General features: G+C 41.0%; 1 protein-coding gene across 1 annotated transcript in view; it reads left to right on the plus strand.

Annotated features, from left to right (window-relative positions):
- The window catches only part of Ros1 (ROS proto-oncogene 1, receptor tyrosine kinase), a 117,380-nt gene that overhangs the window by 38,458 nt on the left and 56,880 nt on the right, over positions 1–22,042 (plus strand). The window contains exons 14-26 of the mRNA XM_041654206.1: positions 249–461; positions 1,562–1,672; positions 2,825–3,003; positions 3,838–4,029; positions 8,588–8,688; positions 11,018–11,232; positions 11,995–12,155; positions 12,520–12,664; positions 14,999–15,261; positions 18,128–18,191; positions 18,551–18,753; positions 19,916–20,121; positions 21,313–21,596. Of these exons, the coding sequence (XP_041510140.1) occupies positions 249–461; positions 1,562–1,672; positions 2,825–3,003; positions 3,838–4,029; positions 8,588–8,688; positions 11,018–11,232; positions 11,995–12,155; positions 12,520–12,664; positions 14,999–15,261; positions 18,128–18,191; positions 18,551–18,753; positions 19,916–20,121; positions 21,313–21,596 (2,337 nt within the window). The remainder of the gene's footprint in view (positions 1–248; positions 462–1,561; positions 1,673–2,824; positions 3,004–3,837; positions 4,030–8,587; positions 8,689–11,017; positions 11,233–11,994; positions 12,156–12,519; positions 12,665–14,998; positions 15,262–18,127; positions 18,192–18,550; positions 18,754–19,915; positions 20,122–21,312; positions 21,597–22,042) is intronic.

The raw sequence follows: 22,042 nt of genomic DNA on the forward strand, positions 1-22,042 counted from the left end.
CCACCACTGCCCGGCTGAGTAAAAATGTCTTTAACAGTACACTGTCACGGCTTTAGTTGCTGGAAATACTGTCTCCTTTAATAGCGCAGAGAAAGTGGCATGGGGAGGAATGGGCACTTCAGTCACCTAACTCTGTTAGTCGAGTAAGCATGGCTGCTAATTACTCAGTATTTGAGATCAATTTTTCAGAATTCCTTGGTCTGCCCTTGTGGTATTATCCAGGTCAGTGACATCATCTAACCCCTTAGGCCCTTCTGCCTGGCAGAACTGGACTTATGAGGTGCAAGTTTCCACGCAAGACCTTCCTAAAGCCACTCGAGTTTTCTCTAACATAAGTGGGACCACGCTGAACGTACCTGAGCTGCAGAGTGCGACCCAATACACAGTTTCTGTGAGAGCGAGCTCTCCCAAAGGCCCAGGGCCCTGGTCAGAGCCCTCAGTGGGTACCACCCTGGTTCCAGGTAAGAATGTAGTGTGGGTCTGGGAGGGAGGATAGCCCTAGCCCGAGTGTCCTGTGAGTGCTTACTTCAAACGTTATAAAGGGACAAGAACGAGCTGTGCTGACCTCTTGAGGGTGAATTTTTAATCTGAGATTAGGAAATCAAATTAATCACCATGGATATTTGTATTTCTTACCTGATACCTTGTATACTTCAAGACATATTTGAAGGAATGTAATTTTCTTCTTCACTTATTTCTTCTTAGTTTATTAAGATATAATATTCCTCATCTCGGACGGTCTTGGAGAGAGATGTTGAGGGGCCTATGAGTTACGCTGAATTTCATCGTCTTGGCTCAAAGAAATGGAAGGACAATAGTACCCATTATATAGTCATTACCACAACTCCTGCTGGGTCCTCAGAACGAGATCACAGCAAACAGTAGCTGTGGGCGGTGAGAACGGCTGTGGTGGTAGACCAGTAGCTCTCAACCTGTGGGGTGCGACCCCGTCAAGATCAAACAACCCTATCACAGGGGTCACATATCAGACATCCTGCATATCATATTTACATTATGATTCATCACAGTAGCAACTGTACAGTTATGAAGTAGCAACAAGAATAATTTTATGCCGGGGGCTCACCACAACATGAGGAACTGTGTTAAAGGGTCTCAGCGTTAGGAAGGTTGAGAGCCACTGTGCTGGACGGTGGCATGACCCTGAGTGTCTGGCCTGGCACTGTTAGACACTGTTTTAGTGGCAGCAAGGCTATCCATCCCTCTTCACATTTGATTTTAAATATTTATATAAAGCTCAGAAGAACATTTAACAGGATAGAGAAGTCTACTAAACAGACGCAATTGCTTGTAATATTCTATAGTATTTTTCAAAGTGTTGATAGTTTACTTTTTTAAAAAAGTATGCATTAGTTGGGCATGTTGGCACATGGGCTTTAATACCAGCACTTGGGAAGCAGAGGCAAACAGATATCTATGAGTTTGATGCCAGCCTGGTCTACATAGAGAGTTCTAGGCCATTTAGTACTAGATAGTGAGACACTGCCTTAAGCTAGGCTTTGTGTGAAATTTCTTACTAATTTCTTCTCATTTTACCATGTAGCTACTGAGCCACCATTTATCATGGCTGTGAAGGAAGATGGACTTTGGAGCAAACCACTCAGTAGTTTTGGCCCAGGAGAGTTCCTGTCCTCTGACGTAGGAAATGTGTCAGGTAGACATGCTCACTCCCCCAGGTGTAGGTCCTTACTTGGTGCCTTGCCAGGTGACTTAGCAAAAGGAAAGCACCGAGTTCTTGCTACCAGGGCTACCAAGAAGGGAAAATCCTGTCAATGCCGTTGTTAAGAAAGTGTCTGCTCTCAGGCAGGGATGTTATTTATTACATAAAACGTGAGGTTATGTCCTGTGTCCACTTCAGAAGGGCTTTGATTGAGGCTCACGAGTTTTAATTTATCAGCATTGTGTTTCAATAGCGACCTGTCTTGTTCTGCTGAGACAGCTCTTAGGTGATTTTCCATGACTTTGATGCGAGACTGAAGCAAGAAGATTGGTGCTTATCATTTTAAACAGAGACCGGGAAGCCCTGTTGGCGAGAGACCTGTGAGGCTAAATCAGGGCACTACTGCTAGAAGTGTTCTTTCTAAAGGGCTGTGACAGTGATCTTGCCCAAAGGTTATCTCTTCTGTATTATCTACTTATTTTATATTTCAACTTGGTTCTTAAGCTATGACAGCATTTCCACCCAACGAGGGAGCTGGACTGAGAAGGCCAGTGCCATACCAGTGGAAAGAGTGTGACCTGGAATTGGTGGGAAACTTGGCTCCCTCTCTTTGATCGTTGATGTCTCAGACAGAATAGACAATCTCATGGAATCTAAGAAAATGACTGTTCAATCTGTCATCACTGTTTTAGGAGTCCAGTTAGGTAGCAAAGCCCTTGGGATAATGTCAGGCAGATGCTCTGTGTGAATCTGTTCCTCTTCCTGGTTCCAGGAACTGAGATTTGGGACTTACTTTACTGAAATATTCTTCGTGTGTGTGTGTGTGTGTGTGTGTGTGTGTGTGTGTGTGAGAGAGAGAGAGAGAGAGAGAGAGAGAGAGAGAGAGAGAGCATCTCACTATGAAGCCTTGGATCTTACTGTATAGATGGGGCTGGCCTCAAATGTGCAGACAGCCTCCGCCTCCCAAGTACTGTGATTAAAGGCCTGCACCATCACAACCAGCCTTTGCTGAAATGTTTGACAGACCCTAAGTTCTCACAAACTGCCATGTCAATGCTATACTTTATAGGCATCAGTGTGATTGACTCACCCTGCTTCTCTTAGCACACATGAAGATAAGTGCCATTTGTTTGTCTTTGTTTTGAGATATGGATTGGTATAACAACAGCCTCTACTACAGTGACACCAAAGGCAATGTTTATGTGCGGCCCCTGAACGGGATGGATGTCTCAGAGAATTATCACATACCGAGCATTGCAGGAGCTGGCGCTTTGGCCTTTGAATGGCTGGGCCATTTTCTCTACTGGGCTGGGAAGACATATGTGGTAAGTTAGAGCTTGGTGTCTTGGGTGCTCTAAAGCAATGCCTGCTCACTTCGGTGACTTGCATGGCATGGAGCCTTTTCTCCAACCATGGTAACTAATATCTTAAGAATAAAAAGTACAGTGCCTAGCATGCAACAAGTACTAAATAATTGTAAAGAGTTAAAATTAGGAAAATATGTAGTAAAGAGGAGCAAGGAGAAGGCTCGTCCTCTGTGAAGACATGCATATTCCCGTTAGTCTAAGGAAATCTCTCTTTTTTTGGGAGTCAAGGGGACAAAGGGAGTCTTGTACATGCTGGGCAATGTTCTTTCATTGAGCTACATTCCCAGCTCCCAGTCAAATACCAAGAATGTCACCGCACATGTTCATGCTTTTAATCGCAGTCCAGACACCATCCTAGGGCTATATGGAGCTCTGAGTTAAGGGCAATCTGGTCTGAGGTCTAGGCCAGACATAGCTATCTAGAGAGACTCTGAAAAAAAAAACTAAGGCATTCATGGGTACTTTGATTGAATTTATAATTAGAAATATTGAATGCTTTAACTTTGTTTACTTCTCACAGACATGAAAAGACTTTGAAAGTTCTACTGAGGCAGATGCTGTATCTGCTATTTTTCAAGGCTTAGGCCTCTACCCAGCAACCCAGCTATATCTATTATTTTCCAAGGCTGAGCTCTCCACCCAGCAACCATAGAGCGCTGATACATACTTGTGGTTGAATGAGTAAATGAACATATAAATGAGTGAAAGAACTTAATAACACTTGCAATACACACCCAGAAATAACTATGCCATTTGAAAGTAATTACCTGGCAATACTGTCATGTTTCCTAGATCCAAAGGCAGTCTGTGTTGACAGGCCACACAGACATTGTTGCTCACGTGAAGTTGCTGGTGAACGACATGGCTGTGGATTCTGTCGGTGGCTATCTGTACTGGACGACCCTCTACTCGGTTGAGAGCACCAGACTAAATGGAGAAAGTCCTCTTGTACTACAGGCTCAGCCCTGGCTGTCTGGGAAAAAGGTGACAAAATAAGAATTAGGATGTAATTATTTGATGATGCTAAATAGCGCCATTCTACAGCAATGGTAATACTGCTGCTACTTACTGTAGCTGAGGGAGAAGTCTAATAGCAATGCTGTTAGAGCAAGATCACTATATGACCAGCATTTCCCTAAACCTTATTTGCTGGTCAGAACTGATTAATTTCTAAGTTTGAATATAATACAATGATTTCTGTAGTTTGCCTTGGCAGCTTTTTAATGTTAATTCATGTATATAACCCATTCCTATCACTGCCTCACTCCCATACTTCCCTCCCTTCCCTATCAATCCCCACTCTTCCTTAGATTTATGACTTTTGGTTTTGCTGTTTAACCAGGACCATCAGTGTGATCCCTGGATTGGAACTATGCACTGGAGCCAAGTGGGGTTGCCAGTGGATACACAACTGCAGGCAGTGTTCCTTCGCTTTCTGACTCTAGAGTAGCCAATAGCCCAGCAATGAGGGGCAGGGCCCTTGATTTTCTGCTTCATCCACGCCTGACTATTGATGGGACCATTCTTGTGTGGGCTGAGTGTAGGCATCATTAAGTGCAGTGAGTTCATGAATAGCACCCAGAAGATGTCATCTTGCACCTTCACTCCGTCTTCTGGCCCTTAGACTCTTTCCACCTGTATTCTGCAGTGTTACCTGAGTCTTAGAGGAGACTGCATGTATGTCCTGTAGAGAGCCAAGCACTCATCAATAACTTATTCTTAGCCCACTGGGCATCCACGAGTCTCTGCATTGCCATCACTAAGCAGGAAGAGGCTTCTGTGGTGAAGGTTGAAAGCTGTCTTTGTTTATAGACATGAACAAAAATATTTAGAAGGAAATTTGATGCTCTCTCAATTAAGCTAAACAACTGTATTCATTTCCTCCTCTAGAGCATATTCACTCCTCTGATGTGGGTTTGAACTAGGTTTTCAAAACTGGGCATGGATACTCTCCTGCGCAGTAGCCCTCAAATGCGGTCATAGAGTTGGTTACCCCCTGCGCTCTAGCAGTGGTGCCACTAATGCATGAGCAGTCACACCTTGCTTGACAGGTTTGTCTTGTAGTTTCTAGGCTTCAAAGGAGGTAAGACTGTTAATACCTTTTTCCCTAAGCAGCTAGCAGAAAGCCTTCATGGACTATGAAAGCTAGCTCTCAAGGAGAAAGCTTCCAACTTAGTGCCAGCTTGATTTTCCTGCTCACGCAGCCAAGATGTGTGTTATCTTCAGCAACAGGGTCCTGTCCTCTAGGTGTCTGCACCCTAGGTTTTGAGACTCAGTTTCTTCGCTGAACCTAGAGTTCATCAATTTGGCTAGGCTGTCTGGTCAGCAAACTCCAGGGATTGACGTGTTTTCTTCCCCTAGCACCAATGTTACAGAAGCACACCGGCACACCCTGGCTTTTACATAGAGGCTGGGGATCCAAACTTAGGTCATTATGCTTGTACATCCGGGACATCACCAACTGAATCATCTTTTGCGCTGGCTGGGCAAACCTGTAGACCGCCCCACCTTTCATTTATGTCTCTTCTGGATTTATCACAGCCACAAGCTGCTTCCAATCAGTAGACATAAGAAAACATAGTCACCTAATTGTCTGTAGAAAGACACAATTTTTTTTTCTCATAGGAGGAAAGGTTTATTTTGAGCATACATCTAAGATAAGAGTACCATCACCATCATGGCAGGGAAGCTGGCAGCAAGCACCAGGCTTGTTGGCATGAACAAATTACACCTCAGACAGCAATCAGGAAACAAAGAGCAAACAGAATGATAAAGTCAGAAAAGACACAATTATTATATAATAAAGAAAAGAGATACATCTAACGTGAATTTATTTATTTTTTTGTATTTGACAAATTCAATTTAGAGCATTAAACTTCAGTTTAGATCAGACTAGACTAGATGTGATGACAATTACAGACATCTATGGGACACTGTCTTATTAATTTAGATACAGGACTATGGACAGACACAGAGGATGAGAATGACCACACATAGTAGTTACTTATGACTGGACACTTTGTTATATTTGGGCAAAAGACCTGTTAAATCTCTTGTTAAAACAGGGATAGTTTATTTGTAATTTAGAAAGCTCTAGTGTATTTTTTTTTTTACTAATAACCAGACAAAGAGCTGAAACAACTTCATCCTAGCATAGGAGGAAAAGCCAGGCACAGAGGTGTGTAGCTGTAGCCTAGTACTGGTGGGGGGCATAGACAGGAGAACCCTGGGGCTTGTTGGTCAGCCAAAGTAGCCAGAGGGTGAGCTCTAGGTGCAGTGAGAGACCCTGTTTCAAAAAATAAGGTGGAAGCTGGGTGGTAGTGGCGCACACTTTTAATCCTAGTACTCAGAAGGTAGAGTCAGGCAGATCTCTGTGAGTTAAAGGTTAGTTTGGTCTATAGAATGAGTTCCAGGACAGCCAGGGCTACACAGAGAAGCCCTGTCTCAAAAACAAAATAAAACAAAAAAGAAGAGACTGAAAGTGGGCACCCAACATTGGCATCTGACCAATGTCCACACACATCCACACATACATGTGCTACACACACACACACACACACACACACACACACACACGATAAAATAGATAACCAAATAAAACTGACCCGATTTCATGCCAACTGGAAAAAAAATCAGTAAAACTTGAAGTATAAGGGGATCAAAACAGGATTTGAATTTTAAAGCCTGGGAAGTACTTTTCACCTAGAGAAGGAAATCAGTAGAATTCTCTGGAGGACAGACGCCATATGTGACGACATGACACTAGCAAGGTCCTATAGGAAAGTCCTTTAAGATGGTTCCTTTGTAGTAGGCAAACTGTCAGGAAGGGTTTTTTAATTCTTGGACTTCTTACTGCTTCCTTTTAAATTTTGGATGACTCGTGATTTCTTGTTTTCTTTTCCAATTCCTTCAGCCTGCTTGTCCCCTCCCTCCTGCCCTGGCTACTTTGAATTCTCCTTCCCTCCTCCTTTCTGAGAAGGAAGGCCTTCTCTCCTGGTCAGCCTGCCTCCACTTCTCGAGTATGGGATCACGGATGTGCTCCATCACCCCTGCCTCTCCTTGTTCTTTAGTTCTGCTGTAGCTTGCTAAGGGTGCCGTCACCACTTTAATCCTCTACATATAAGTGTGCCGTAGGCAACTCCACTATTCTCAGCTGTTTGAGAATAGATAATATCTATAAAGCCAAAGAAGGCAACCAGCAACAGAAAGGTCCCATCAATGGTTCCTCATGTCTCATGCATGCTAGTTCCTAGAACAATCTTTCCTCAGGATCCACCTAGAAAAACAGATATGAAACTAAGATATAGGTTTCAATAGAAGACAAAGAGTAATAATGGGTGGTTTTTACATTTTACCTGAAAGTGAGGAGGCCTTATATACTTGAGTATCCAATTATAACATATGAACATTCTGCGTGTATCTTTTCTTTCTTTTTCCTTCTTCTTCTTCTTCTTCTTCTTCTTCTTCTTCTTCTTCTTCTTCTTCTTCTTCTTCTTCTTCTTTTTGCTTTTTTTGAGAGAGGATTTTTCTGTGTAACAGTCCTAACTGTCCTGGAACTAGCTTGGTAGACCAGACTGGCCATGAACTCAGAGATTCTCCTGCCTCTGCCTCTTGAGTGCTGGAATTAAAGGTGTGTGCCACCACCGCCCAGCTCTGTTTGTGTGTGTGTGTGTATATGTATGTATGTATGTATGTATGTATGTATGTATCTATCTATCTATCTATCTACCTATCTATCGCATCAGAATGCTTTTGGATTCAGTCAACAGAAAACACATTATTCTTTTTGGGGTGTGTAGAGTCTCATGGAGCCTAGGCTAGTCTTTAATTCTCTGCGCAACTGAGGCTGTCTTTGAACTCCTGGTCTTCTGGCGAAGACCTCCACTTCCTAAATGCTGGGATTATAGCTGTGTGTGAGCAGGTGGTACACTGGAATTATATGGGGATTTTTAAAGCATCTTAGAGATTCATTTTTATACCTAGAGATCATAATATGACAGGATGCAGCCTAATAATTAAGACAAAAACTCTATTGTGCAGTCTTCTTGGAGAACAACTGGTTTAATCACCAACAGAAGTCATTCCCTTGTGGGGCTAATGAGTGTAACATCACAGCTAGTTTTAGGCTAGTCTTGAGAGAAATTCCTTGTCAAACTGAGCAGCTCTGCAGTGGGTTGAGAATTGTATTCTTTGACAGTTTTGGGGTGCTGCTTAGCTGAGAACCCCACTTTGATAATTTTCAGAAGTAAGCACATAAAGCCGAATAATTCCTGCCTTTTGAAGAGTTGCAGGAAATCTGTGCACATTTCCATAAATAATATGATTTTGATATTTCATGAAGGTAAAAGTCCTCGAAAATAAGCCTATAGTTGGAGTCTGCCCTACTCACAAAGGTATGCTTTAGATCTGTGTTTGACTCACTTTCCTTTTGTTTTTGCAGCATGGGGGATTGAGCCAGTGTTTGTAAGCATGCTAGACAAGGACTCGATTCTGAGCTGTTTCCTCAGGCTGGGTACATTTTCTTCCCTTATTTTCTATTTAGGTTATCGCCCTAACTTTAGACCTCAGTGATGGGTTCCTGTACTGGCTGGTGCAGGGCAACCAGTGTATTCATCTGTACACAGCTGTGCTTCGAGGACGGAGGTAAGACGGTCCCTGGAAGGCGTGAAGAGAGTGCTTCCTTTCCTAACATGTCTCTTTATTGTCTGAGACTGCCCCGAGGAGAGGAGATAGGCTTCACCTAGACACAGAATTTTTGCTATTGTTATGCTCATATTTCATAGAAGGTTAAATGAGAAGTTAAATTATTTGCATGCAGACCTACCTCCTGTTGAAGTATCAACCTGTACCGCTGGCCAATTCATTCATTCACCTGCAGAGGCATCATAATCAAGTGGGCATGCAGGCTCCTCTTGTTGGTTTCATGGGAACTGATTTCAGGGGAGAAAGTGAGTGGAGTTATTAGGTAGACGAGAAAGATGCCCTTCTTGGCCAGGGACAGAGTTTATGGCACCTATGTTAATAACAAAATTGCTTTGCATCTCTGTGGATTGGGGTTCTTGTGGCTACTACACTCCAGGTAAGCGGAGCTTTCCATCCTAGGTAAATGCCCATAAATTCTTTGGTTTTTGGCTACCTGTTTTTCTAATCCTTTCAAATAGGTTTTCTTTTTTTAATGTTACAATTGTGCTAAAACCCTAACTCATGTCTCTATTGTTGTGTTACTGATGTCCTTGTTGGCCCCAAGCCCTTCTGACTCCGTCTATGCACCCTTTGAGCATTTTTGCACAGGTGGCAAATTTATACTTTTTTTTGTGACTTTTTTCTGGATGGCAACGTTTTTTCTTTTTTGGTTCCATATATATATGCTATATATTTTTCTCTGTTCCTCTCCCTTCCTCCCCCTCTTCTTCTACCCTCTCCCATGATTCCCACGCTCCCAATTTACTCAGGAAATCTTGTCTTTTTCTACTTCCCATGTAGATTAGACCCATGTGTGTCTCTTTTAGGGTCCTTCTTGTTTTCTAGGTTCTCTGGGGTTGTGAATTATAGTTTGTTTTTTTCTTTATATCTAAAAGTCACTTATGAGTGAGTACATATTATATTTGTTTGTCTGGATCTGGATTACCTCACTAAATATGATGTTTTCTTGATCCATCCGTTTGCCTGAAAATTTCAAGATGTCATTTTTTTCTGCTGTGTAGTACTTCATTGTATAAATGTACCACATTTTCCTTATCCATTCTTTGGTCAAGGGACATTTAGGTTGTTTCTAGGTTCTGGCTATGACAAACAGTGCTGCTATAAACATAGTTGAGCACATGTCCTTGTGGTATGATTGAGCATCCTTTGAGTATATACCCAAAAGTGGTATTACTGAGTCATGAGGTAGGCTGCTTCCTAATTTTCTAAGAAATCACCATACTGATATCCAAGGGGCTCTACCAGCCTGCATTCCCACCAGCAAAGTAAAGGGGGTATTCCCTTTACCTCACATTCTTTCAAGCATAAGTTGTCATCAGTGTTTTTGATCTTGGCCATTCTTACAGGTGTAAGATGGAATCTCAGAGTTGTTTTGATTTGCATTTCTCTGATGACTAAGGATGTTGAACATTTCCATAAGTGTCTTTCAGCCATATTAAATTCCTCTGTTGAGATGTCTCTGTTTAGGTCTGTACCCGTTTTTTATTTGATTTTTTGTTTTTTTGAGGACCAATTTCTTGAGTTCTTTGAGTATTTTAGAGATCAGTCCTCTGTCTGATGTGGGGTTAGTGAAGATCTTTTCCCATTCTGTAGGCTGTCATTTTGTCTTCTTGACCATGTCCTTTGCTTTACAGAAGGTTTTCAGTTTCAGGAGGTCCCATTTATTAATTGTTTCTCTGTGCTGCTGGGGTTATATTTAGGAAATGATCTCCTGTGCCAATGCTTTCAAGTGTACTTCCCACTTTCTCTTTTATGAGGTTCTGTGTGGTTGGTTTTATGTTGAGGTCTTTGATCTATTTGGACTTGAGTTTTGTTCATGGTGATAGATATGGATCTAGTTTCATTCTTCTACATGGTAATTCTTTTTCTAAGGCTTGGAAGAATCTGGCACTAAGTTTTTCTTTTGCAACTGCAAGTGTTATGGAAACATGGGGCAAAACCAGATGTGAACGCTCTGCTAGTGAAGTAGTGAGAATTCCGGTTGTGATATGTGTTACCCAAAGCACAAAGATTTGTTCAAGCCTGAAACTAGTGTATATTCTTGCAATTGCTGTATTAATAAGAAAATTTGGTGTAAGTTTGGCAATTAAAGAAAAATAAAAAAAATCAATTTAGTGTAACTGTAAAAACATGGAAAATTGTTTGTTGCAAATATTTTTTCTTATTTGCATATTCACAGATACACATGTATTTATTTAGGATCACATAATTTTGTGAGTGCTTGTACTGACCAGAGTTCCCCAAACTCTGTGACTTTCTGTTTTTGCAGTGCTGGGGACTCTACCATCACAGAGTTTGCAGCCTGGAGTCCTTCTGAAATTTCCCAGAATGCACTGGTGTACTACAGTGGTCGACTCTTCTGGATCAATGGCTTTAGGATTATTACGGCACAGGAAATAGGTCAGAGAACCAGTGTGTCTGTTTTGGAGCCAGCGAAATTTAATCAGTTCACGATTATACAGGCATCCCTCAAGCCTCTGCCAGGTACAGCATTTTATCCATACCAATTCACTTTTGTGCTTCATATATATGCAAAGCACACATATATGTATATGAATATGTATATATACATATATGTGCATATATAGGTATATGTATATGAAGCAAATATACAAATAAACACATATATAGGTGTGTATATACATATACACACATGCCTATATACACAAACACACACACATATATACACATACATACACACATGTGTATATATGTAAATATATTGGTTTTTAAAGACAGGGTTTCTTTGTGGAGCCCTGGCTATCCTGGAAGTCACTCTGTCCTTAGACATTTGCCTGCCTCTGTCTCCTGAGTGGTGGGGTTAAAGGCATGTGCCACGACCACCCATCTTCAACAGATAGTTTGATAGATACTCTTCCTGTTTTAACATACTTCTTAAGGAAAAAATATTAGTGGGGTTTTTTATTTGTTTATAGCAAAGTTATTCTTAACTCAAATGTACAACCTGCAAAATTTAAAGATAATTTTGCAAGATGCTTTCAAAAGAAAGGAAAAAAATTGACATGTGTTTGGAGACAAGGTCTCATGTAGCCAAGATTGATCTAGGGAGCCTTTGTAGTCCAGACTGCCCTTAAACTTCAGTGCCTCTGCCTCCACCTTGTGGTGGGACTGCGAGCGTGCACCACTACAGCCGGTTTTAATTCCAAGTCTAGGCATTTCGGCTGGCTTTCCATGAATCTGTCCTTAGCTTTCTCGCTATTTCTTTCTTCCTTTTTCATTCCACAGGAAACTTTTCCTCTACTCCCAAGGTTATCCCAGATTCTGTTCAGGAGTCTTCCTTTCGGATTGAAGGACACACTTCAAATTTCCAAGTCCTGTGGAATGAGCCCCCTGCCGTGGACTGGGGCATAGTTTTCTACAGCGTGGAACTTAGCGCTCATTCTAAGGTACTTAAGAGTTGCTGCTTCAGCACCATTTCCCGAAGGCGCTTCCTCATCGTGCCGGCAGTGTGTGTAGATGCGATTTGTACACTGAGCCAAACACATCCCTTTGGTTGCTTTTCCGTAGCATTTGGTTATTAAGCGTTTGCCTGAGAACATTTATACAGTCGTCTGTTTCGTGCCAACTGTGATGCCGGCTACAGTTTAACTGGTTTATCTCAAAGACATAGCAAAAACAATTGTCAACATTTACGTTTCCAAGATTTCAAGTCTTGGTTTTAGAAGTAAACCAAAATTTAGAAATGTTAGTTAGTTATGAGTGAAAAGTCAATAACCTTTCCTCTAAAAAGGTGTTGTGCTTTTATTGTAGTTCCTGGCTATTGAACAGCAGTCCTTACCCGTGTTTACTGTGGAAGGATTGGAGCCCTATGCCTTATTTAACTTTTCTGTCACTCCATATACTTACTGGGGAAAGGGCCAAAAAACATCTCTATCTCTTCGTGCACCTGAATCAGGTAAAAAAAAATTTCTTTTAAAACAATAATAAGATGCTGGTTACTTTACCTGATCTGAAATGAATAGGCAATAATAGTTAAAATAAGTTTTTGAGTTTTATGGAGTTGTATAGATTCAATAACCTTTCAATGACTTCTTGGAATTTAGAATAGTATCATCAAAAGAAGCCTGTAAATATATTCCCAAAGATGAATACTTGAAAGGTTAAGAACTATTTTGGCTCCGCTGTAGTGATATTTAAGAGGCAAAAACACGTTTCAAGAAGTCTGTGAAACCCCTCTTCAGAGCGACAGGGATTAGCGGTGTTGGAAACCCAGTGTCCTGAGCATAAGTAACTGGTGTCCAGATGGTCTGCTTCTTGGGGATATATTTGAAAAAGAGCTCCAGACAGATCCCCGCAGGCGTACAAAGCATGCTTACAGGCATCACACTTTTGTTAAACATTCACCCCCCACCTATGCTGGATCCCCACCCAGACAGATGTTAGAGTCTTAGCTGCAGAAGTGAGACATAATCCAAAGTTCTTACTGGAGTTCCAGAAATCTCCTTGAGTCATTTTAGCAAATATTGGTAAAGGAGAGCATCATATTAATTTCACTTCTATAAACGTCCAATAGAACAGATGGTTCAGGAAACACAGAGATCCACTCAGCAGTGCACCTTTAATGGTAGGATCTATTCAATAATATTCATACACAAGGCTCAAGGCAGGAACATAGTGGAACATGGGCACATTCTGCCTCAGGTAGTATTTGTATCCAGATGTGCTCTAAGATTGTCTCGGACTTCCAGCTTTGGTGGTGCAATTCTGTGGAGATGAGTTTGAACTGTATCCCTCGGGGATCTCCTAGGGGCCTGTGGTAAACATCTGATAGACACTTGGAGCAGTATGGAAGAATAATGGGATATGGCCCATAGTTCAGAATATTTGCAACATGGTAAACAATTATCCAGGCTCACTAATTTTTATTAAGCACTTCAATACTAGATTTGGGGAAGGTCTTAAATAACAAATAAAGATAGTTTTTTCCTTTTTTTTATGGAGTCCCTAAAACAGGATGGAAATGATCATATCTGCTTCTAGTATAATAGAAATGAGGCCATGATAACTGAATTGAGTAGCATGACCTATAGCAGTCATATAAAATCGTCAGCTTTGTCAAGAGACGGCAAATATTCCTAGAAGAGGGAGATGTACATGAACTGATTGATACAGAAGGCCTTTCAGTGCAAAGACTTTGGCTGGATTTTGAGAGATGGAGTTAGAAGAGATAGATAAGCCGGGTGGTGGCACACACCTTTAATCCCAGCACTTGTGAGGCAGAGGCAGGTGGATCTCTGTGAGTTCGAGGCCAGTCTTATCTACAAAGTGAGTTCTAAGACAGCCAGGCCTGTTACACAGAGAAACCCTGTCTCGAAAAACAAACAAGCAAGCAAGCAAGCAAGCAAGCAAGCAAACAAACAAACAACAACAACAACAACAAAAAACCAAGCAAGAAGAGATTGAAAGGTCTTAGTCATTGTTAGTTCATTGTTATCCTAGCAGTGAGCATGGTGGCAACCAGGCAGGCATCGCCCTGAAGCTAGAGCTTTATTTCCTGATCCACAAGCAACAGGGGGAGAGAAACACACTGGGCCTGGCATAGGTTTTTGAAGTCTCAAAGTCCACCGTATAAGTGAGGAACATGAGGAAGCAATGGGACTGGACATGGGGAAGGTGTGAGCCCTGAGACCTAGCAGAGGACTTTCAAGACGGAAGAGAAATTTGTAGAATAGAACGATCTGGCATTTCATGGCTTGGTTCAACTCTGGCAAAGCTGGAGATACCAAAGCCATAGTCTTGGGATACCTGTTAGTCAACTCTACCATTTCCTGCCTCCTTGAGGATTAGTGTTATGAAAGCCAAAGTCCCTACATGCTGTATTTTACCTCCTGAACAGAGCGAAGGGCAGTCTGGGTCATTGCCTCGCCTCTTAATAACTGACATTGGCCAAACCACACTGTCAGGATGAGAGTGAATGTTGTATTTTCTTAGGGATAACCGGTCCACCTTTCATCTGTCTGGGACACAGAGATGAGAAAGATGAGTTTATATAGTAGTAAGAGGACATGGGGTAGACTGAAAGGAAATCATGGAGACTTGCTAAAATATCAAGATGAGCTTCTGAAGAAACCTGTAGATTCTTCTTCTAAATAGCCTTAAGAATGAGAGTGATGTACCTTGATTGTCTAGAATGAGCAATACTTTTTGCCAAGATATCCAAGCCATGATCATGGGTGATAAAAGTCAGCCTTATGTTATATCCAACACTCTCTGTGCATCTACTTTTCAGTTCCATCAGCACCAGAGAACCCCAGAATATTTATTTTGCCAAGTGGAAGATATGGCAACAAGAATGAAGTCACGGTAGAGTTTAGGTGGAATAAACCCAAGCATGAAAATGGAGTGCTAACCAAATTTGAAATCTTCTATCATATATCTAAACAAAACAATGCCAACAAAACAAGCGAAGACTGGATTTCTGTCATTGTGAAGCCCTCAGTGTTGTCTTTTCAGCTGGAGGCCATGAATCTCCGGTATATTGTTGCCTTCCAGGTACGAGAGAGAAACAGGGATACGTATTTTTGTTTTTAGAATTTATCTTAATTATTTTAAATTATGTTCTTGCATGTCTGCATGTGAATATGTACATGTGTGTGTAGGTGCCCATGGAGGTCAGAAGTGTTGGATCCCCGCCGCAGGAGTTATAGGCAATTGTGAACACTCCCTGTGGGTACTGGCAACTGAATTTGGATTCCTTGAAAGAACAGCAAGTGCTCTTGACTGCTGAGCTGTTTCTGCAGCTCCTGGGAGATGAATCTTGATATTTTGGTTGTGAGCCCAGAATTTAATGACGGAGCCATCTTCCCAGCCCTGGGATGTGAATGTTCATAGTATAATGAATGGTTAATTAAAAGACTGAGTTAATATACGTCTACTTTGTTAGTAATTCAGTTCCGCTGTGCTCAGAGGAATCAAGCAGTTGGCAGACGAAGACAGGAGAGACAGCACAGCTTGGGTAAAGGATGCCCTGACAATCGTCTTACACTCAGAGTATTCACATTTAGGATAAAGCCTGTATTCATGTACTCAAAACCTACCTACCATGATGTGAAAATGCACTCATTTTCACAGTTGATCGCTGCATCTGTCAACTCACTCCTAAGACTGCATGACCAGGCAGTGGTACGCCCCATGCAGCCTCTGTGGTCTTTTGCAGCTTGTGGCAGCGTCTCTGTGAATGACCCAAATGCCCAGACCAGGAATCGCATGTGTAAATAGAAGTGAGGCCTGACAGCGCTTATATCTCAGAGCAGTAATCTAGTAGTAGTGGTAGTAGTAACAGAGCAGAAAGAGACGAGGAGTCAGGAAAGTATTCTAATACCATGACACTCTGGTATTTTAAATTTATGATTTTTTTTTAAACTTAAATATATGGCTTGAGAGCTTGCTTGGAGGTTCAGCAGGGGAGTGCAGCTACTTGTATACCCTTGATTAAAGACTGGTCTTTCTCTATTTGGGGAAGGTTGTCTTCTTTGACTGAGCACGCACTGTGGGTTCAAGGCCAGCCTGCTCTACAAGAACTAGTTCCAGGACAGGCTCCAAAGCCACAGAGAAACCCTGTGTGTGTGTGTGTGTGTATATATATATATATATATATGAATATGTATATATTAATTTCTTCATACATTACTGTATTCTTGATAACTGTACATATTTGCATTTATTTTCCACATCTTCTGGGGAGAAATGTTTAGGGGATTACTTTGAATGTTTTAGTTAGAATTTAAATTTAAATACAATAATTACAGGAATAATTTATTAGGTCTCTATATTTATACTAATCAAGATTCACACATAAAATTAAAAATGATACTAATTTCTAATTGTTGATGTTACTAAATACTCCAATTAGATACATATTCTAGCTGTGTCTGTCAATATTTATATGTAACTTCAAATTTCGGTCAGTATAGTGTCATAAAAAGTGACATATCCGGATACATTTAGCACAGTCTCATTCAGAAGTAAAGACTGCATGAATTGATAAATGCATACACAGACATTACTATGTAATATTGTAAAATACATTTAGTGTTAGAAATATAAGAAAACAATTTGGTGCAGGGCTGAAGAGATGGCTCAGCAGTTAAAAGCACTTGTTGTTCTTGCAGAGGACCCTCATTCAGTTCCTATCACCTAGGTGATTTCATGGGAGCCAATGCCATCTTCTAATCTCCAAGGGCACTACATATGCATGTGGTACATACACATATACACAACTAAAACACACCCACAAAAGAAAATAAATAAATAATTAAAGATGCTGGGCAGTGGTAGCACATGTCTTTAATCCCAGCACTTGGAAGGCAGAAGAAGCATGTGGATCTCTGAGTTTGAGCCCAGTCTGGTCTACAGATTGAGTTCCAGGACAACCAGGGCTAAAAAGAGAAATGTTGTCTCAGAAAAATACCAACAAGAACGAAACACAACAACAACAAACCCAAACCCCAAATAAAAAAAATTAAAATAAACAACCTGTTCTCTGTTGCTTTCTTGATAGAGTACTTTGAGGCCATCATCTTATGTGCCAATTTTCTTTGTAGGCAATTTTACGAATACAAGGTTTGGAAATGGAAATGATTTATTACACAATAAAATACATTAAAGTTAAAATAAAAGCTTTCCTGTTAGGATGTAGCATGACACAGTGAAAGGGAAGACAGACAGGTCTCAGGAGGATACACATGTCATCGCTCTGCTGCAGTCCCCACTTGTGTGCTCTGTGAGCTTCCACATAATCCTGATCCAGTTTCCCCTCCTATGTAGCTGCGAGGACCCAAAGAGACTGTATGTAAAATGCATACTTACTTTTAAATATAAGGAGACTTGATCATTTTCTCCTTCTAAACCTCCTGTTAGAAAGTCGAGTATACTTAACTTATCATAATTTGTATAGATTTATATCTGTTAACTATTCTATATAACCTGATCTAGGAAATAGTTGATGACTTTTTATTCATTTAAAAATATTTAATTGATGAGTAAAGATTTTTTGTGTTTCAGGTATAATAATTAGTGATTAGTTGTACACATATTGGGTAATTATTGACACAACAAATTAATCAGCATATCCATAGTATCTGGGTTGTTCAAGAAGTCCCCAGACCTTTCCCAAGCAATGGAGACATTTATTATTCTTCATCCTTTTTTTGATAGAAAACCAACTGTGAGTACAGGTCAATAGTTTCAGCTTTAGTTATTTATTACAATATACTTAGATGTAAGCAATGCTTTTAAACTACTTATAATGCATATTAGGTGTATACAATGAATGTTGTATAATTATCAGCCTCTGAGTCTACTGCTACTGAGAACACCTATACATTTAAAAGTTTTCCTTCCTTTCTTTATTCTTTAGGTTCGTGTCTTCACATCCAAAGGGCCAGGACCATTTTCTGATACAGTGATGTCTAAAACATCAGGTATTTCTTACCTAAAATCTGTAAATAACGATTGGAAAGTATACATTTTTGTTGGTATGTTTAGGAAAAGGAACGACAGCTCTGGATTAAAAGTTAAGATCAGAATATATATACACACACATATATATACACACATACACACATACACACATACATACATACATACATACATACATACATACATACATATTCATGTCAAAGTAGTTTGAAGAAACTCAGACGCAAAGGGCCTGAGAGTCTTCATCGAGCCTGATGTGTTAAGACGAATCTGAAGTGGCCCATGGATTTCAGCACGGCTGATTTCTCATGACCTGAAGCTTGTTTCTCATGGGCACTCTATACTTATTTTTCATTTGCAGAAATCAAACCATTTCCGTATCTTATATCTCTTCTTGGCAATAAGATCGTGTTTCTAGATATAGATCAAAATCAAGTTGCATGGACATTTTCCACGGAGGGAGACGTCAGCACTGTGGGGTACACGGCAGATGATGAAATGGGGTATTTTGCACAAGGAAACTCACTCTTCCTTCTGAATTTGCACAATCATTCCAGCTCCAAGGTATTTCCCTTTGAGATTCTATTGATGTGAAGGATGTAATTAAGATGATTGGCCGGTGGGTGAGCCTTTAAGATGAGAATGATTGAAATAGTAGTAAATGTGTGGCCATTTAGTCACTCATGAATACAGAATGGGTTCACGCATGTGTTTTCCTTTCCTTTCCTTTCCTTTCCTTTCCTTTCCTTTCCTTTCCTTTCCTTTCCTTCCCTTCCCTTCCCTTCCCTTTCCCTTTCCCCTTTCCTTTCCTTTCCTTTCCTTTCCTTTCCTTTCCTTTCCTTCCCTTCCCTTCCCTTTCCCTTTCCCCTTTCCTTTCCTTTCCTTTCCTTTCCTTTCCTTTCCTTTCCTTTCCTTCCCTTCCCTTCCCTTCCCTTCCTTCCCTTTCCCCTTTCCTTTCCTTTCCTTTCCTTTCCTTTCCTTTCCTTTCCTCCCCCCCCTTTCTTCTTTGAGACAGAGTCTTGCATAGCACAGACTGGGCCTCAAATTAACTGTGCGACCTAGGCTAACACAGACCTCCTGGTTCCCTTCCTTCCACCTGGGCAGTACTGGCCTTGCAGATGTGCACTATGACTTCCAACTTCACATTATGCTTTAGATTGCTCTATTTTTCAGCAGTGGAAACTACAGAAACCTAGGAGTTAGGTGACAGTCAATGAAATGAGAAAGAAGATGCCAAGTTTTGGAAGGATTTTCAGAGACTAGCTCCCCATGTAATGATATGAGAAGAAAATGAAGGGGGATCCACATATGAGCAGAATGACTCCTGGGGTTAATAGTGGACATCCTTAACAATGTGATGCGCAAGAGAAAAAGGGGTTTAGGGTGGGGTGATTGGTTCTTATTTTTGGAGTAACTCACATGGAAACATTCAAAAGGTAGTTTGGCATTCGAGTCCCTAACTGAATGAATCATTGTGTCTGAAGACGAGGAGTTTTAGCCCTCCTGCTCTGAAGATCAGAGCTTAAGCCGAGTGGCTGAAATAAACTAGATGGATAAATAGTGAGAGAATACGGCTTGAGTTACGGTTGTCGCAGAGCCTGAGGAGCGAGGCTGGAGGTTCCAGAGCAGTTCAATGTGTAATGATATGAACGGGCACAGGAATCTCCAAACAGAAAGGATCAGCTCTCTTCTTAGCTGTGCTCTCTGCTCTCTACCCTGTGTTAAGCTTTTCCAGGATGCTCTGGTTTCTGATGTTGCAGTTATTGCAGTGGACTGGATTGCAAGGCACCTCTACTTTGCACTGAAAGCATCTCAAGACGGAACACGGATATTCAGGGTTGATCTTGAATACAAGGTGAAATCTCCTAGGGAGTTGAAGATTTGCAAAAGGCATTCAGCAATCATTTCTTTCTCCGTGTATCCCCTTTTAAGGTACGAATGTCTTTATTGTGATGAAATAGATATATATTGATGTGATATCTTTGTTTACTATTAGAAGCTAATAAAGGGGAAATAAGATGCTTTAAGGCTCATGGTTAACTTTTACTTTAGTTTTGTAAGAGGGTGTTATGTAACTTATACTGACATCAAGCTGGTTATGTAGCTAGCTGCTGATGACCTGAATTCCCCCCTATTGTTCCTATTTCAGCTCCCAGGCACTGGGATTGCATGGTTGGGAGATATATTAAATTAAAATAAATAATTCTGAACCAAGTTTGGTAATCCATATGTGTCATCCCCATTACTCAGAAGTCAGAGGCAGGAACATTGTGGGTTCAAGGCCAACCACAGTGATTTAGTAACACCCCCCCCCCGCAACTCAAAATCTAGAAAATGAGAGTAAGAAACAAGGCTCAGAAATAGAATTCTCATGAAGGCTCCATAAACTTCTATCTCACAACCAACAATTAAGATTATAATTGTAATGCATGTTGAAAATTTGACTAGCCTGCAGATGGGCTAATTGCCAGAAGGACAGCCATAGCAAATTTTTATATCAGTGAATTTTATAACAGCTGCAGGTGACAAAAACAAGAAGTAGATGGAGACAAAGGCGGGATGGACAGCACAGATGGCCAGCAGCTGTGGCCGAGCTAAAGCTCTTCTAGGTTCATCCATCTTCATAAAATTCCTATCTTAATAGTGTAGTCTTAGGACCTCCATTCAGCAATGGAGTATCAATTTTCCAGCTTGGAGAGGGTATTTTTATTTGTGCCATAGCATGGAAATAGACCGTTTTGAAAACTAGGTTGCTTATTGCCCTTAAAAAACAGGAATAGGAAGAGAGTGCGGAGAAGGACATACTGAAAAATATGAAAATATATTTAGAATTTATAGCCTTTGATGGTCACTGAAGGTGCTCAGACTATGAGTTCAAGGCCATTAGCACCCAGGGCTTTGGCTGTAATATGCTATTAAAAAAATTGAGCAACACTGAGTTGAACTTCTTGTGACCTCTTCCATCTCAGAAGGAAGTTAATTGATATTTGGACACGTTTACTGCCAAGGTTTCATCTGTCCTCTCATTATTATGCATGAAATTTTCATTGCAAACTCATATTTGAAGTGACATATTTTCCTCATTAAATTGAAAGGATTTCTTCCCTCACCCCTTCCTTACAGTCGCTTGTATTGGACAGAAGTTTCAGATCTGGGCCATCGGATGTTCTACTGCAGTATTAGCAATCACACCTTGCACCTCATTCTACAACCCAAGGCCTCAAACCCGAGTGGAAGGAGCCAATGTTCTTGTAATGTGATTGAATCTGAGTTAGGTGGAGCAATGACTGTTGATACCTCTGACCCAAACAGACCACGGATATACTTTACCAAAGGACAAGAGATCTGGGCCATGGATCTGGAAGGATGCCAATGCTGGAAAATCACCATGGTGCCTGCCATCCTTGGTAATGTGCAAATGCATGCATATATCTTTTCTTCCTCTTTTTAAAATAGGTTTCAGGTAACCCAGGGTGGCCAAAAATGTACTCGATAGCCAAGGATGCCCTTGAACTTCTGTTCTTCTTTCTTTTACCTCCTAAATGCTTGGATTGCAGATGTGTGTCACCAGGTTTAGTTTTATGAAGTGCTGGCTATCAAACCCAGTGGTGTGTGCTAGGCAGTCTCAGCTGAGCTATATCCCAGCATGTGTATCTTCATTTATAACAGCAGTCCTTCCCATCCATTAGAAAGAACTTTCAGGGGAAGGGGAGATGGCACAGTTAGTATTGAGTTTGCTGTACAAAAACAAGGACCCAAGTTTGAATCACTAGTACCCCCATAAAAGGCAGATGCTGATGAACACCTGTAATCCAAGCAGTGGTGAGGTGGAGACAGGATGATCCCAGACAGT

Source organism: Microtus oregoni, unplaced genomic scaffold (assembly GCF_018167655.1).
Source record: "Microtus oregoni isolate MIOR12 unplaced genomic scaffold, Mior012 000006F_ref0000085, whole genome shotgun sequence".
Taxonomy (NCBI): domain Eukaryota; kingdom Metazoa; phylum Chordata; class Mammalia; order Rodentia; family Cricetidae; genus Microtus; species Microtus oregoni.